This window comes from Nematolebias whitei, chromosome 17 (assembly GCF_014905685.2).
Source record: "Nematolebias whitei isolate Nwh7 chromosome 17, NemWhi1, whole genome shotgun sequence".
In the NCBI taxonomy this organism is placed as follows: domain Eukaryota; kingdom Metazoa; phylum Chordata; class Actinopteri; order Cyprinodontiformes; family Rivulidae; genus Nematolebias; species Nematolebias whitei.
This window is the reverse complement of record NC_056514.1, coordinates 34,453,207-34,471,556: the sequence shown is the minus strand read 5'-3', so window position 1 is coordinate 34,471,556 and position 18,350 is coordinate 34,453,207. Positions and strand designations below refer to the sequence as shown.

At 40.3% G+C, this 18,350-nt stretch overlaps 2 protein-coding genes across 2 annotated transcripts; one reads left to right on the top strand and one right to left on the bottom strand.

The window, feature by feature from the left end:
- Positions 1 to 1,208: 1,208 nt before the first annotated feature.
- Positions 1,209 to 5,853, top strand: timm23a (translocase of inner mitochondrial membrane 23 homolog a (yeast)). The gene is made up of 8 exons (XM_037691171.1): positions 1,209 to 1,383; positions 1,467 to 1,679; positions 1,807 to 1,865; positions 1,946 to 2,039; positions 2,877 to 2,961; positions 3,052 to 3,110; positions 3,273 to 3,383; positions 5,259 to 5,853. The coding sequence occupies exons 2-8, from the start codon at positions 1,574 to 1,576 to the stop codon at positions 5,372 to 5,374; spliced, it is 630 nt and encodes a 209-aa protein (XP_037547099.1). The 5' UTR covers positions 1,209 to 1,383; positions 1,467 to 1,573; the 3' UTR covers positions 5,375 to 5,853.
- A 349-nt stretch (positions 5,854 to 6,202) lies between these two features.
- zgc:112285 (uncharacterized protein LOC561476 homolog) lies at positions 6,203 to 9,678 on the bottom strand. The gene is made up of 6 exons (XM_037691170.1): positions 9,543 to 9,678; positions 9,360 to 9,469; positions 8,292 to 8,386; positions 7,909 to 8,189; positions 6,628 to 6,791; positions 6,203 to 6,553 (listed from the first exon to the last, which is right to left on the bottom strand). The coding sequence occupies exons 1-6, from the start codon at positions 9,661 to 9,663 to the stop codon at positions 6,374 to 6,376; spliced, it is 951 nt and encodes a 316-aa protein (XP_037547098.1). The 5' UTR covers positions 9,664 to 9,678; the 3' UTR covers positions 6,203 to 6,373.
- Positions 9,679 to 18,350: the final 8,672 nt, after the last annotated feature.

The window sequence follows — 18,350 nt, the reverse complement described above, 5'->3', positions numbered from 1 at the left end:
CTTACAGGGACATAAGGAAGAGCACCATCCAGCAGTAAGAACTTTGAAGCCATGCTGGGAAAGTGGAAAGGCTAAAGTGGACTGTTTTGCTTGGGCAGCAAATAAATGTGCTAGAGAAATGGGAATACAAGAGAAAAGATATTGTGCTGCAGTGCCACATTCAGTTACGCCTTTTTGGTCGTTTCCAAATGTAACTGTAGATCTAGAAGTCTATATAAAAAAAGTAGAGAATAGTAAAGATAAAAATTGTGTAGATTTTGTACTAGATAAAATTAAGAATTCATATAGATCCTTTCGTAATATATACACAGATGGTTCAAAAGATTTAGAATCCGGTAAAACAAGCTTTGCTTATGTTATTCCCGAGCTAAATAAAATTATGAAGCAACATCTGATCACTTAGCTGTGCATACAGTGGAAGTGTTAGCGATTTTGATGGCGTTGCAATGGGTGGAACAGAGTGGGAAAGACAGAGTGCTTATATGTTCAGATTCATTATCATCATTAATGTCCATTTTAAATTTTTCATCCAAAAGCCATCTGGAATTGGTGTATGAAATTTATGAAATTATATTTAGACTTACACAAGCTAAAGTAAAGGTTACGTTTATGTGGATACCGGCTCATAAAAACATAGAAGGGAATGATGCAGCAGACCATCTAGCTAAATTATCTTTAAAACAAGTTAGAATCATGGAAATTGCATTTAGTAAATCTGAAATAAAATCTATTATTAAAAACCAAGTTAACTCTGAATGGCAGCGACTCTGGGAGGAGGGGGACTAAAGGTCGTCATCTGTTTCAGATACAGAAGAAAGTAGGGAGAATGGAAATGATTGGAGGAAATCGAAAGGAACAAATAGTGATGACAAGTTTACGGATTGGACACACAGGATTAAATAAAAATTTACATTTGATAGGCAAACACCCAACAGGTAAATGTGAATGTGGCGTGGACATGGAGACAGTTGAACATGTAATAATTCAATGTGAAAAACATAGAGTGAGTAGAGAAAAATTAAAACAAGAAGTAAGAAAACATGGGGTGGAGACATTAAGAGTAGAAGGGGTATTGGTTAAACATGACAAAATAAACGAGGCACTTATTAAATTTCTAAAGGAAACAAAACTATATACAAGAATATAAATTAAGTAGGTAAGAAAAATACTCTGGCCCACACTCCAGCACAGTAGATGGCGATAATGCATCTTAACGTTGGATGCCACCCGCCATAAAACACACGAAGAAGAAGAAGGGTGTCTGGTGACGTAACAAATCGCCGGGTGGTCGCTTTACGGCAGAGCGTGTTGCTGGAGGTCAGGGACAAGAAGACGCAAAAAAAGACAAGACGGTCTCACTGAATTTCAAGCCCAAAACGGACGGTATTTTTCTTTTTTTACATTTAAATTGAAAACAAAACACATTGTGTCTGAACATAGTTTACTGGTGGCAGTAACTCCAGCAGCTCGTCTTGTATTTTTGAGAGTTACGAACCTGCTAAGGTTAGCCGCTTCGGCTCGGTTAGCAACTTCTTTCCAGGCTCCTGTTTGACGTTTCGAGACTTTTACAGCCATGGACAACAACTCACAGGGTTCGGGGGGATTTAAAGCGGGTATCGGGAGTCTTTTTGGCGGCGGTGCACCTGAATACTCCAACACAGAGCTCGCGGGTGTCCCACGTAAGTGTCATGTGATCCCATAATGCTAACCCTGTTAGCATTGCTAACCATCGCAGCTTCACTTCAAGATCTCGTACTTCTTTAAAACATGCTGCCTCATCAGTAACTCGTTATTTATGTATTTCAGTGACAGGAATGAGTCCCCTCTCCCCTTACCTTAACGTCGACCCTCGTTACCTGGTTCAGGTAAGCCTGTTTTATTTGCTGTAAATGTGTTTTGTGATGTATATTATCTCACTTTATTAATCTAAATGTTTGTGTTTTAGGACACAGATGAGTTCATTTTACCCATGGGGGCCAACAAAATAAGGGGAAGGTTTGAACTGGCTTTCTTTGCCATCGGAGGCTCATGTCTAGTTGGTAAGTATTATAAAACACCAGGACACTTTGTGATATTGGGTACTAATTATGGCTTAATTAAATGTTTGTGCTGGTTAGAGCTGGGACTCAGATTAATTATAAATATGTATGCACTAAACAACGAGCCCGTCCAACACTGCATCGACATACTATAATGATTGGTTCCTCAACAATCTCTCCTGTGAAAAATGCCTGAAACGTTTACGCACGAGTTGGTTTTCTACCGTCGTTCTGTAGCCTGTTTTTGGCAGCTTTGCTCTTAAATGTTTTTAAATTTTCAATCTGGTTTCTTATCACCTCATCTAAAGAAATCCCATCTATGTTATAAATGATCATGTATGACAAAAGAAAACAAAATTAAATCATTCTACATTTTGATCAGTTGGCTAGAAAGATTACTAACAGCGTGAAATAATGGAAGTATTAACGTGATGTCCACATGAAGAGCTGTCGCTTAACTGCTAAATAAAAGCACCGAAAATTAAATTTGACAGTCTTTAAGGAAAGAAGAACAAGATAATTGCGCAATGTTTTTCTCAAATCTTGACTGTGGCCAAGGAAAGGATTCAGGAAAGATTGAACAGTCATTTTTAATCAGTTTTAACTGTAAGCCTGCTTTTATTCCCCAACATTCCTCTGTCTTCACTAAAGCTCGTAGATAATTTGAAGAAAACCCCTTCAGGCTTTTTAAAATTTTGCGGAAATCCTTGAAGTCCCAAAGATTACTTTACAGAAATAGTAGTACTCATTAAGTTGGGATTACATCATCGTTAGTCATGTTTAGGTGTCCAAATACTGGACTTCCTGGTGTTAACCCTTTGCCTTCCTTGACTGCAGGAGCTGCACTCGGAGTTGTAAATGGTCTTAGGATGGGCCTGATGGAGACCAGGGACATGGCCTGGTCCAAACCACGTAATGTACAGTAAGTACACAGAAAAAGTACATTTCCACTAGTTTTAAGTGCTAATCTTATCTTTAAACAGGTTTTCCTTCTGTCGCTTTTTCTCACCAGAATTCTTAACATGGTGACCAGACAGGGGGCTTCATGGGCCAACACTCTGGGTTCTGTTGGTAAGACGAGTTTAAATACAAACCATACAAGTTTATTAAACTATCTACACTCTTATAATGGAATGATGTCACCACCTAGCCATGCTGATGCAATGTAAAATAGTTTTTACAGCTTTACTGTGACATGACTCGCATTTTGACGTGTTTTTATTATCACCGCAGCCTTGTTGTATGGCGTTTTTGGGGTGGCGATCGAGAAAGCCAGAGGAGCAGAAGATGACCTCAACACAATTGCTGCTGGCACATTGGCAGGATCGCTCTTTAAATCCAGCGGTACGAGTCGTTTCCTTTCGTGTTTTTGTCACCACTGCGCATTCTCTACATTAGTGTGCGTTTTGGTGTCATTAATATGTAATATGTTATCTGTCAAATTTGTGAACAATTTCCCAAACATTACAGAGGTTAATTTGTTTTAATATCTGCTTTTCAAGCACAAAAAAAATGCTTCAATGGCAGAAGTTTCTTTCTAGGCCTGTCGTGATAAACGATAAATCAATTTATCGCATGATAAATGAAAATCATCAACCTCATTTTCATTTATTGGCTTTATCGTTTCTTCTTCCTCTTTCTACTGAAGACTGACCCCTCCTTTTTCTATTTTCTATTTAAAATCTGTTTTAACCGTCCAGAATAGTGTTTTTGGATCGCTAAAACCAGTTAAGCTGAGAGGCTAAGCTACGAGCTAAGCTAACAGGCCGATCGGGGGGAAAAACCTCCGTCTTGTCAAAGCTCCAAAATTCACAGTTGAAACTCGTGCCTTCGTCTAAAAAGTTGTTTTTTTCTCTGCAAAAAGAAGCTTGTTTACTGATTTAAAAAATAATAATAATTAAATGCTTTGTGTGAAAAATGCTACGCTAAAGAGCTCAAACCACACCGAGTGTCCACCATTTTGAGAACTGAAAAAAAGGAAGGAGAGACAGCCCATGTCACGTCATTTTTCTTAGACACATCCTACTTGCTCCCTCACTATCCATCCTTTGGTTCAAACTGTCTTATTACTGCCATCGAGTGGTAAAAAAAAGGTACTACACACAAAAATTATCCAACATTTCTTCTTAAATTTGACAATAACTAATTATTGTCAAATTTCAAACAATATTATCGTTTATGGCAATAATTTCTGGGACACTTAATCGCCCAGCAAAATTTGTTATCGTGACAGGCCTAGTTCTTTCTTAATATTGGCCCATTCCACATGTTTTGTTCTATAATTCCTAATTTGCAGGTATAAATGGATCACCTGGAGGCAGGGAAAATTGATCTTGCTGTTGAGAGAATGATTTAAATGTCTGTAAAACAAATGGTCCAGAACAATCAGACCATTATTTGCCCATCTTTTATAGAGACTACGTGAAATAGATGGTATAAATTCAATGTTTAGTCATTAATGTTAGTCAGCTATTCTGTTCGACTGTTAAAGTTCACACATTATTCCACAAAACGTCGGCTTGAATTTTAAAATATGGCAAATAGAATTTTATTTTATCAGTACTTGTTTTAAAAAGCTGACAAATATAGCATTTTGTTTTTGTTTACATTGTATTTAGCAGAATAATACATATGATGATGCTATTTTTTTAAATTTTATTTATACATTCCCTAAATATTGAGGTGGACAAAATGATTTTTGGCTTCGAGGCAAGACAAAAGTCATCATGAGTTTGTCGTGAGGAAATAAATTATCATAATTATTAGCTATTTTTAAATATTTTTTGAGTAGGTTTTCAGAATACGAAAAAAAAAAGTTTTTAGTGTGAACTGAACAACATCTGGATGTCTGTCTGATAAAAGTCCCAGTGCAGTGCACCAAACTGCCAACCAGATGTGTTTTTGTCTTCAGTTAAGCGTTCATAACATTTGTAAACAGCTGTAATAAATGCATAAACCATCAGTATTTATCCTTTAAATATGAATTTACAAACGGGTAGGAAAATAAAAAACTAAAACCAATATATTTGCTGTACAACCCCTCTGAGCACGTTGTAACGTGCAGAAGGCAGAGCAATAATTCTTTAGATACTGAGATTATCTTTAAGCGCAGAGACGTTAAACAGATTAGATTTTAACAACTTCCCATCATAAAGCTGAATATTTTGTACTGAACCTAATATTAGGTGTAATTATTGTTTTCTGTGTTTATTTTCTCAGGTGGATTAAAAAGTGCAGCCCGCGGAGGTATAGCTGGTTTAGCATTAGCTTCTGCCTACGCTCTCTACAACAACTGGAACCATCTCACTGGCTCCTCCTCCTCCAAGCTGTACTGAACTTTCATGCACAACGTTTTAAAACTTTGGAGCCAAATATCTCAAGAACACCGCTTTTAACCACCGCGCCGAGGCACTCTGGTCGAAAGCGGTGTTCTTTTCAGGGAATGGCAAGTTGGTCCCATTTCCTCCCACAGCCACCCGACCACAAGCATTCTGGGAGTTTAGAGATGTTTCAGAGAAGCAAACTTACTCCTGAAATCCTTACTGTCCCATAACATCTCTTTTGTCTGAGGTGTTCCTGACCCAATGCATAATACGAGCACTCGCTGAGGGTCCCGTTTAATGGTGTGACGTGTTTTTTATACGTTTCTGAAAGACTTGTCACTCTTCTGGTGTTTTGTTGCCAGGTGTGGATCCTGAGCGTGGACTGAATGACTCATAACCTGTCAGCTCTGTAGTTATTGAAAGGTATATCTTCAGTGGTGTTTCTTGTAGGGATGCACGATATTATTGGTATTGGTATTGGTATCGGTATCGGACGATATTAGCGATAAAGTTAAATATCGGCCATTTCATCAAAATAACTGAACGATATAAAAAGTGCTGTTTTTGTGCGACCGTTTGAGTGTTGTCATTGTGTCAGCAGAGAAAGCTATGTAGTCTCTGTAAGTAGGTCTAGGAAAAAAACATCTGTATTGGAATCAGTTATCGGCCAAATAAGTTTTAACTTATCGGCATATCGGATATCGGCCAAAAATACAATATCGTGCATCCCTAGTTTCTAGCTTTGAGCAAGAAAGTATCGCTGGAAGTGCTAAATGTTCATGTTTCTCCTTCAAATCTGCTGTGTAATCAACTAAATTAAAGTGAAAAATGTACATTAAGTTTTGCTTTTATCAGTTTTATTGCAGAAACGATACGTAGAGGGTCGTGGCGTACGCAGCTGCATAAGAACACAAACTGTTGCACGTTCAGAACATGGATTCACACAGTGGGCGTGGAACAGAAACCATCTGTAGGTGAAAAGTTGAACGGGGCGGAGCTCGTGTTCCTGGCTCAGTGCATGAAGAAGTCCCTGATGCGCGTCGCCTCGATCCAGGGGATGTAGGTGGAGGTGCGGGTGAAGACGCTGGGTTTGTTCTCCACGGTGCAGCCGATGGGGCCGAAGCTCACCACGCCGTGCACCTCCCAGCGGTCCTGGCCCAGCTGGCACAGCAGCGGACCACCGGAGTCGCCCTGAAAGAGGAGGAGCGGTGAAGATGCTGCCTGGCAGACGTAAACTCGTTGTGCGTCTCTTTTAACGGTCCTACCTGACACGCTGCTGGGGGGTCCTCGGTGTCTCTGAACCCGGCACAGATCATGGAGTCCCGGACACGGTCGCCCCAGAATTTCTTCTGCCGGCAGGTTTTGAAGTCGATGATGGGCAGACGGGCTTGATTCAGAGCTTCTGCCAGAGAGACGTTCTCCTTCCCACCTGCACCACGAACACAAACGTGAATCAAAATTAATATCTCGATATATTTTAAGATAAATCGCAATATCCGATATATATCTCGATATTCCAACATCTGCTAAGTTCATGGCAAAAACCAACGCGGACTTGTTCCTGTTTTTAGTATTTTACACCGTTTTACAATGTAGCTGTTTTTATTACGTTTTTTTTTTTTAAACCTGTATAAATAAATGTTGAATTAATAAAAAATGCCCTGAGGCACGCTCAATAATCCAGCTAGCTCAGTTTAATCTGGTTAAATCAGATTAACGTTTATCAAAAAGACTTCTTCAATCGGAGACGCTGCAACAAACTCAGTCTTCTCATTTAATTTTTTTATTTAACCTTTTATTTATACAGGTTGTCTTCGTTGAGTCACAAGGACTCATTTTCAAGAGAGACCTGTTTGGGAGCAGATGATGAGGGTGGAGGCAGGTGTGGGTGCTTCACCATTTCCACCCACATTTTGATGATGTTGGTCCAGGGAGTCGAACCGGCGACCTTCCGATCACAGGCCCACCTTCTCTAACCTCACTTTGACGAAGATCTAAACAACTCCTGAACATTTACAGACGTTTATTCTCTACAAAAGTTAAATCAAGCTCTTTTCAGTCGTTCTCTGACCTCTAGCTGTTTTAACCGTTTAGATCAATTAAACACAAAAAGTTCTCAATTTGTGAAGATGATCAAAAACTTCAAATTGTTTTTAACCCACACAAGTTAGAAGAGCTAAAGAAAAACTTTTAGTTCAAAGAACGGTAAAAAAAAAAAAAAAAGCTGATTTATAAAAAAAGAAACAAAACCTGCACAACTTGTTTCTCATATTGATAATTAATGGCTAAATATTAAAAAGTTTTAACCTGCTCTTGATATCCACGAGAGGTTTTTTACCTACAAAAACAGCCGAAGCGACCGAAAAACGTCACATTTAAGTGACGTCTGCAGAATAAACTGCTGTGTTTACGTTGAGTGCATGCCCGCCTTTCAGCAATACATGCCGATGCATTTCTGGAAAACTGCTGGATTAAACTCAATCTGCATAATAAGTGCTTTTAAAGCACAAAAACCTTTGAATGATTCGTGTGTGTTCTGGACTCACCACGGGTGTCTCCCCAGCCGGTGACCCAGCAGTAGTGTCCTGGTTTCAGGGGGCTCTGCTTGCGCGGCAGGCAGGCGTAGCGGATGAAGTTTGAAGGGAGGATGTCTGTGGCAGCCTTCACCAGGGCGATGTCGTAGTCCAGCTCGCTGTGGGTGGGATAACGGAAGCTCTCGTGCCGGTAGATCCTCCTGACGGGGAAAACCTTCTCTGCTGTCTCTGAACGCTTCAGCTGGTGCTTCCCCAGGACGATCCTCCAGCTCCCAGGATCCTCAGCCTTACCCCTGAACGTGTTAAAAAAAAAAAACACTCTGTTTTGATTTATATTCATTTAATTTATACAAACACCAAACTACTTCTAGATATGAAGGAAAATGTGTTTTTACTTTTGGAAGCAGTGAGCTGCAGTAAGGACCCAGTTCTTATGGATGAGAGTTCCTCCACAGACGTGGATGTAATGTTTACCGCCCCTTGGTCGAACCTGCGAGAGACAACAACCTACTGAGTAATAAAGCATGTAGAAATAATTTATCTTTCCTCATAAATGTTTCTTACAGACTGTAAATTCAACAATGTTCGATCGAGACTATTTAACTGGTGACCCAGGCCCACGGATGAGCTCAGTTCAGCTCATCAGTGGGTTCATTTTTAAATAAAACTAGATTTTAAACTATAAAACAAACGTGCTTAATAATAATAACTGCTGGATGTCCAGCTCATAGTTCTTGCTTGAAATTACTGTGGCCCCCCATGGACAATTTAATTGAATAGCCCAGTGTTAGATGTAATGCATATTTTGTCCATTAGAGGGCAGAAAAGAACCAGTTTTCTGGTTTAATTATGCATTTCTAAAAGCTTTTAAATACATGTCTAATGAGCTTACCACCTCATTTTTAAAATGTTTATTTTTTATAAATTCATTTAGACTAATATAAATATAATTTGGGGGCTAACGTCTTGTACTAATGAGAGGAAATCCTTTCTGTGGTTTGGTTAGGCTTGTGTTTAGATTTCCTTCAACAGTTAAATTATTTCCGTTTTTCTGTGTTTGTTTTTTTGTTCATCAGGTCCACGTCAGGTTTAGAAGATTAATTTTTGTAGGGAACCTGTGCCTTTTTAAAAACGTGCCTCGAGTTTTTCTTTACTTGAATTCTATTTTAATTTTGAAGCTGAAGACCGTACGTTTCTGATTTGCTACACAAGTAAAGGCCTTTTAGAGGCTTTTAATTGTTTAAATGTTTTAATCTTTTGACTTTTACAGTCCCCATACTATTTAGGTATCACACATTTTGCATGAAATTATAATAAAAAGGATTACTTGCCACTTTAGAAGCAGCATGGACTAATATTCTCAATTTCCCGCAGGATCAATAAAGTTCTATCTTATCTTATCTTAGTTAGATAAGTAAAGCCACCAGTTGTTGTTGAAATTCTGAATCCTGACTGTGGTTTACCTGTAAAGACACCTGCCAGGGCCAGGAGTGAGGTCTGGCCTCGTTCCCAGAGACAATCCTCTCAGCCATGTTGGGTTTGAAGTGAGCCATCCCACAATCCTTTGGCCAATCTAAGAGGAGAAAACACATTAATTAAAAGCCGTGATTTTAAAGCTGCGTTTGGAAGTGTTTTTGTGTCCTCACCCAGGTGGAGGACTTTGTGCTGCAGCTGCATTTCAGGGTTGATGGTGAATGCTGCAGGCAGGGATGCCTTGCTCAGCAGCAGCAACAGAGACACGAGCAGAGGAGGTCCTGGTACGTCCATCGTCTTCCACAGAATCACCCGTCACTTCACAGCCGGAGCCTTTTATAGCAGGCGGCAAACGTTCACACGCAGGAACAGTAAACACACAAACAGCAGCACAACAGCAACCCTCCGAGGACAAAGATCCGATCCAACAAAGGAGGAGAGCTGGATTGTTCTCCTGTGGCTCTGAGCTTTATGGGGTTTGGGGAGTCCCATCAGCACTTTCACACCCATAAACTGTAGTTTGCTTACATCACACCGACAAAGGCCGCTCTGTACTGTACACAAACAAGCATCTGGTCACATGACTGAAGGTGGTGTCACCGTGACCTCAAAATGACCTTCGTATCAGGTGAAATCAGCATCACGGTTCATCCTGTAAACATGACTCAGGACAAACGGGAAGTGGACGTTAAAGCTGAATCCAGAGCAACAAATCGGGAGTGGATTGATCCGAGCTTTTCAGTTCAAAATTATAATAAAATTCAGGTAAAAAGAAACTCAAGAACATTACACTTAAAAGGTAATAAATTAATTTACTAAACTTGTTGATTTAACATAGCTGGACTTCTCTTTTAGCTTGCAGAAAACACACTTGCGAAAGTAACTAGACATTGCATTTCCTACAAAAATGCAGTGTGGGTGTAGAAGAACTTGCTGAAAAACAGCTGAAGTTAAATAAAAACATGCAGAAATGTAGCTGAAATGAAAGAACAAGCCCAAATTAGCTGAAGAAAGCAGAAAGAACACATAATTGCTGAAGCTCAAATAAGCAAAAAATAGGAAATCAGCTATAAAAAAAAGAGCTGAAATTAGAAATAAAAACAGCTGAAAAGGCAGAAATAAGTTTCACATACCAGAAGGAAGTAGAAAGAGCTGAAATGAGCTTCAAACATATGTAATTAGCTGAAAGCTTAAATTTGCATGAATACTGTTAAATAGTAGCTGAAATAGCATATAAAGCAGAAATCAGCTGAAAGCATAACAAGCTGAAATTAGCGGAAATAAGTTAATTAGACTGAAAATGGCAGAAATTACTAAGAAATACTTGAATGTATTTGAAAACAGCTGAAATTATTTAAAAACAAGTAGCTGTAAATGTAGAACAAGCTTAGATTAGCAGAAGAAAGCAGAAAGAAAATGTTGGTTGAAAGAAGCAATGAACACAAAAAAGTGAAAATTATTTGAAAAAAGCTAAGATTAGCAAAAAGCAGCTAAAAAGCAGAAGAAGCTGAAATTAAAAGAAGGAAGTGGAGAGAGCATATTTTTGCCGAATTCACTGTAAAAAGTTTAAACGAGTGCAAGAAATGTAGAATTTGCCTGAAAAAGTTTAAATTAACATAAAACAGCTAAATAGTAGCTGAAATTGTAGAAAAGCTGAAACTTGCAGAAATGAGCAGAAAGAAGCTGAAAGAAGCATAAAACAGCTGAACGTAGCTGAAAAAAGTTTTAATTTGTACAAAGAAGCTGAACCAGAACAAAATGTGAAAGGATCAGTAAAAGGATGTAAACAGATCTAAAGATTTGAAGGATGAAAAATGAGCTCAATTCATTTTTTATGAGGAAAAAAATGTCATAAAAGACTAAATATTTTCAAAAAGCTAAAGTTGCACAAATGCCAAAAGTCACAGCCGGATTGTCCTGAAAGAGCTGAACGTTTTGATTTATGATTTGTTGAAATAGCAGAAAAACTGCTGAACGAGAATTGCACCAAAAAAATAAAAATGTACAGAAGAAAAATGGATCACAAAAGAGTGAATGCTTCACGAACATTCACACAATAAAACCCTAAAAACCATAACAGAGTTTAATCTTTAGAAAGATGTTGGGCTAGACCTAACTCATCTAAACAGGAAATTAGAAACATAATTTATTTACCCTGCAGAGTTATTTGTTTCAATTTCTACAACTCAAAGTGAGTTTATTTGGGACAAGTACAGATTTTTCTAAATATATTCCGCTTTTCTTCTGTTCTTATCTATTTATCAGGAGTTTAAAATATTACAAGCAGCAATAATCATAAGAAAATATTTTTTTTTTAGTTCCAGATGCAGACTAAGTGGAAAGGATCTTTTGTTTTTACATCCTCTGACTTTAACTCCTTCCTCAGGAAGAACGGTCCTGGTCTGTAGAAAACACTGAAAAACTCGAGTAAAAAATTAATAAAAACTTTGGGTGGCCGTTTTACTTGATAAACAAATACATGTTGCTTTCAGGGTCCTTTTCTAAGGTTAATTATTTCCTAATCTTTTTGGTATTCATTGATTTTCAGACAGTAAATTATGTTTTTATTTTATTCAGACTGTAATAAACATTATTTTTGTCTTTGTGAACTTTTCTTTCCTGACGGCAGCGTCAAACAAACAAACAAACAAATTCTAACAAACACATTCAGGCAAGATCTTTGCCATTCGTTTTATGACTTCACCAGCTCGCAGCTCAATTTAAATTAGTCATGGATATATTTTTATGTGTTTTTTTGTTTATTTGATTGTTATATTAAGTTATTAAATGGGTGAGCACATTTTGACCTTATACCAGTTTTTAAACTTTTCATACACCTCATCAGTTACAGGAGGTCTGAAGAGCGGGGTTCCCGGATGAGGAGCGGTTTGTTCGAGCTTCGCCGCACCTCATAAATAAACCGACTTGACTTTGATCACACAAACTGTAAAAATACGACAACAAAACCCGCAGTAGAAGCCACCAGTGAGCCGAGCCTTTCTGCTGTGGAGAATGGCAGAATGTGCCCGTTCATGTGAAAGACCGGGCCTCAGTGCTCGGACCTCACCACCGGTTCAACAGGTTTCTGAGTGTTTTCATGTCGGAGTGACCGAGTAAACCTCACGTTCTGAATCGAAGCCTTTTTGTGAACTGTGTTTTTGAGTGAGGTTAAAAAGTTAAACGGATGCAGAGACGCTTCTTTTAAAATTATTCCATTATAACTACCGTAAATTATCACTTGAAGACCCCTCTCCAAAGCTTTCTAGTTTAACATCCAGCTCCACTTCTTGGGATAAAACCAAACTCCAAATTAAAGACTAGACATTTCTTCATGAAATGCACATCACCCACTTTTGATGCCAGGACTTTGGACTCATGTTGAGAAACAACAAAGCTATAGTGGTTTGGTCAAACCTTGAAATCAGGGTTATGCACATTTTCATGCATTCAAAATTTCATGCACTTTTACAAGATGCCACACCCAGACCATGGGTTAAAGAAGTGGTTCCCAACGCTGGTCCTTGAGGAACACCATCTTGCATGTTTTAGTTTTCCTGCTTTGACTCCTGATTTGAAGGAATGGGTGATTAATAGGCTTCTGCAGAAGTTGATGAATAACGGTAATTCATCTAGCTACCTAACAGTCACTAATGGTGTACCACAAGGCTCAGTTTAAGGTCCCACTCTTTTTTTTACAATTTATATAAATAATGTAGGTGAAAACATTCCTGGCGCATCCTTGCATCTCTATGCCGACAACACTGTTGTTTACTGCCGAGCTAACAGTTGCCAAGGTTTTCCAGCTACAGGCTGCAGTTGACATCATTCAGTCAGACTTATTCCATCTCAAGCTGGCACCAAATGCTGACAAAACCAAAGGGATGTTGTTTTCCAGCAGAAAGTCGGTGCCAGCAACTCTTCCTCCTATCTCATCCATGCATGGTGTTCCTACTGAGCATTCTTACAAATGCTTGGGAATTTAGGTTGATGCACATCTCTCTTTTAAGCCACATATCGAAAACCTGATAAAGAAACAGAAATTAAAACTGGGTCTCTTTTTCAGAAATAGATCTTGCTTAACTCTGAATGTCAGAAAACGCCTTTTAATCGCTGCCTTTCTACCGGCCATTGACTATGGTGACATTATTCACATGAATGCCCCTGCCAGCTGCTTTCAGATGATGGATTCTGTCTATCATGGTGCACTAAAATTCGTACATTGTTGTAACTACCGTACCCATCACTGCACTGTGTACTCTTTGGTCAGTTGGTCATCATTATCTACATGTAGGCTCTCACACTCGTTCATTTTCATCTAAAAATCCCTCCTTGTTCTGTTATCTTATATCTCCTCCCACATGTCACGCCGTCAGTGCAGTTACAACGTACGCTATAAGGCCATCATTACCTGCAGCGTTCCCTCAGTGCGGACTGAACTTGGCAAAAGGCCTTTTCTTACTGGAACACCTTGGAACTGAAGCTGCCCTCAATTTCTTTAGGGGATTTTAAACACAAGGCAAGCAAATATGTTCTTGTTTTTAGTGTTTCACCTTGTTTTACGGCACCCTGATTTATTGTTTTATAAAACTTCTGCATTTTTACTATAGTTTATTGTTATTGTTATTGTTGTCTGTACTTTACATGTTCTTTCTGGAACAGGTCTCTTTTCTAAACGCGTCCTCGTGGCTCAATGAAACTAGCCTGTATAAATAAAGGTTAAATGAATGAATGATGAAGTAATTAAATCACTGAATCAGGTGTGTTGGAGCAGGAAACAACTAAAACATGCAGGTTGGTGTTCCTCAAGGACCAGGATTGGGAACCATTGGGTTAGAGGACGACGCTCACCGTGTTTTAGCTCAATATGTTAAATGAACGGCAGTGTAGCCATATTTGTGTTTTTTATGATCCACTGGCTGTGGCAGCCATCTTGATTTGGACTGAATCAGTTACAGATGTGTATCTGATGATTACTTTCTGCACGTTTCATTAAAATTGATCAATTAGTTCATGAGAGTTTTTGATAATAGTCAGACACACACACACAGTACTATAACTTATTGTTGCAATACTCTAGTGAACTCATTTAAGGAAGCCATTGATAAATGTTTAAAAAAACAGGATAGTGACTGAGATCAGAATCACATATTGTTGAGCCTTTAATAAGATATTATTATACAGTTATCACAAAACTTTACATGTAAATGTATTTTATGGCTGGATGAGTACAGCAGAAGATCCTCACTTCTAGCCTTTTTGTAATAAAGAAGCGAACAAAAACGTATTGAACATCAGTGCTAAGAAATGTTCTAATTTATATTTGTATTTTGTTCGTTGTTTCATATTGTTTTTAAAACAGTTTATTCGTCAGAACAGCATCAACCTGTTCATGGTTTTTTCACTGTTCCCAGTCAAAACCGGATCAGAGCTGGGAATGATGGATGCTGAGCTTGTAGCTTTGAGTGACACCTTCAAACGTGTTCCCAGAAATCAGTTGTGGTCATCGGTGGTTCTGGAGCCTCCGCACCACCCAGCCCTCATCAGGGATCTAGTCTTAGTCTTTTTCTTGATGTTTTTACTTTCATGTGTGGGCGACTTTATTCTACTGCCCACCTCCTCTTGTTGTTGCACCTCCTCCTCCACGTCTGTTGTGTTATCTTTCTCTGTTCTGCTTCTTCTGCGATTGGCCTCCTCTCTTTCCTGCGTCGCCTCCTCTCCTCCTTTATCCAGTGTTGCGTCACTTTCACCCTCCACCATGCACTTAATGCTCATCGCGGGCGGGCTCACGTCAGGGTCTATCGCCGTCACCATGTTCGATATGCGAGGAGGCATTGGCGCCTTCTTCTTCTTTGAGGAAGGCCTAAAAGGTTTTGGGCTGCTCTTGAGTTCCAGATGTTTCTGTATGGCAGTGCTCAGCTCCTCCGGGTTCAAAGAGGCGCCGTGGATTTCCCACGTCAACCCCTCTTCGTCCCACAGCACCTGCTTCATGCTGCCCCTCCTGCTACGATCTTCTCGTTCCTCTTGCAGCTTCAGACACGACCTCCTCCTCTCCAAACTGTGTGGAGAACCAGAGGTGACATCCCACTCTGGGTCGTCTTTCTTCTTCTCCTCCTCCTCGCCACTGCTTACTGGGAACATGCTAGAAGTTGCTGAAACCAGGTTGGAGTGGGATCCCGTGGGCGACTTCAGGTTTAGTCGGGATCCAGGCGGAGAACCCAAGAGAGAATGCAACCCAGTGTTGGAGGTGGACATGTCCCTCTGGAGGTCACAGCAGGAGCCCAGAGGAGAAACTGTCTGCACAGCTGCTTCCACCAATTCCAGCTGAGAAGTCATTGTTCCTTTTTCTCTGAACAACTTTGGAGTTTTTAGAGTTCCCCCATTGGGGGTCAAGTTGCACGTGGAATAGTTCCCCAACTGTGAATCGCTCAAGGAAGAAACTAGCAGCGATCTTCTGCCTTGATCCATCAAATGCTTTTGTTCTACCTGCCACGGCATCTCAAAATGACCGCCTGAGGATCTCGTTTTGATTTCCTGCTTTTCGTTGAAAATCATTTGCAGTGAAGTGTTTGCACTTTCACTTTCCAGTCCCTGGATGTCTCCAGGACTAGGCAGCTCTTTTGTTGTATCGTTAACATGGTAGCCAGGATCTGAACACCCCTCCGCATCTGCCAGGCTAAAATGCGACGGGACTGGTGAAGGGAACTGAAACAAAAGCTTCTCTGAGGAGCCGCCTTTGTGTGCGCCGGTGGACCAAGGGTGAGGTGAGGATTCAGGGAGCTGATGTGCGCTCAGTGTTAATGGTGAGGAAGAAGATGAAGTTAAAAGATCCTTAGGCTGTAAAGTAGGGGTGTGAAGGGGGGAGATAAGTGGTGAGGGTGTGACTGGGGGAGAAGTTAGTTTGGACATCGGTGAGTCTGGAGTGAAGGAGCTGGGAGTGTCCTGGTTGAGACTACAGGAGAGTGAGGAGCCTTCCGTCCACACAACCGTGTCCGGAGTGCTGCTGCGGCTGTGCGTGCTGCTGCTGCACCCACTCCAGCGGTGCATGTTGGAAATCCAGCGCTCGCTGAGCGGAGGTGGGGGGCTCATCAGGTCCTCGTTCTGGGTCGTGGGTGAGAACTGGTGGCTGTTGTGTCGCCATTTGTTGTGGCGCAGCTGCTGGAGCGTCCCTTGGTCCTGGTCGGAGTGCGTGTTGGTGCTCGAGCTGCGCTTCAGGCTCAGTCTCGTCCAAGCGGGGTCCCGCTTGTGTGGCGAGCCCGCTTGCATGACGACGTCCACGGAGCTTTTGGAGAGGGAGAAAATGGGTGCCCGGTCGTCCTCGTCCTCCAGAACCCCAGCTTTACTGGTGGAAGACAATATCTGACCAACTGAACATCCAAAGGACTGGTAACTCTCGGAGGCTGGGCGACCAGACCTTGCCATGGTATCACCTCAAACCTGTCAGGAAAGACACATCAACACATTTAATCAAGATTTTTAAAGTGCACCGAACAAAAATATGAACACAACTCTTGTTTTGGCTCCTATTTTTCATGAGCTGAACTCAAAGATCTAAGACATTTTTTTAATGTACACAGTAAATGTGTAAAAAAAACAGAGGGGTTGTTCGCCCAGGGCACCAAACAGGCTAGGACCGCCCCTGTGTGCACATAGAAGAAGTCCTAGATCTTTGAGTTCAGCTCATTATAACGGGAGCAAAAACAAAAGTGTTGCGTTTATATTTTTGTTCAGTGTATGCCACACATAAATGACCACAGGTCAAACTCCTTTAACTACATCGTGTGAATTTTTGCTTGATTTTTGCTAAGAAGCACAACAGAGAAGAAATTCATCCCAAAGCTACTGTCAGAGTAGTAACTCGCTGGGCTGCGACTGCTCGAGGCTGGTTGGCAACTCAATATGCAAGAAAATATTTTTTGCTGCAGTCTCACTGGTTTTTGGGTGTCTGTGGCCAAGTCGTATGTTGTTTATTTGTCATATGCAGGTTAACACAAGGTCAACAATGCAATGAAGTGACCAGCGAGCCATGCGGGCACATTTTGTGCAGTGAATTTTTGAAAGGGTCATACACATTATTTTATTACCCATCTCTGTCCACTGTGTGGGACAGCTTTTCCCATGTCTATGACTTATCTACTGGAGAACAATTTGAAAATAAAGATAGACTGATTTTGACCAGTTATTTAATTCAGTTTCAAGTCAATTCAGTTTATCTATATAGAGCCACATTACAAATGGCTAAATGCTCTTTTAAATCTGCTAACGGGAGCTAGCCTCGGTTGCTCCGTGCTACCTACAGGGGCCTGGCTAGTTGATGGTTTTTCAATAGCAGCGTCAATCTTTCAGTTCAGACAGCTCTCCTGTAAAGCTACCATAATAATACACTTGGTACCATTATCATTAAAGGAAGCAGTGGAATAACTAAACACCGGCCACAATGGGCTAAGAGCTAACATATCTCAATACACTGATAAAAAGCTTGAGCGATAAAGGAGCGCGGTGAAGTTGGTTTTAGGATGTGTGATCAAGCGATGTGAATCCAATGCCGCTCAGTCACTCAGCGATGATACGATCTCAGAGTTGGTACGTTGAAATCAGCCAGTTTAGCTCAGCGTGGTGTAGCATGATGTAACACCATGCGCCTGGCTCCTGAGTGATTATGAGCTCGATTTCAGATTTTCTGTGCAAAGGTAGCACAATTATTATTATTATTATTATTATTATTTAGTCATTATTGTTTTTTTATCAGTGTAGTTTTTAGATCTGGACATTCGGGGCTGTCGCCTCGTTTGTTTCCTGTCAGAGAAAAGCTCCGTTGCAGACCTGTGTCAAACTACAGCTCTGTGGAATTTACAGAAACGAAGTTGAGAATGGTTTAAGACAGATTTGAAATGCTTACAACAGCTCTCCGTTTATTGTGAGAGAAAATTAGTCGCATACATTTTTTTCAATATGTTCAAAATTTAAGCGATAAGGCTACGAAG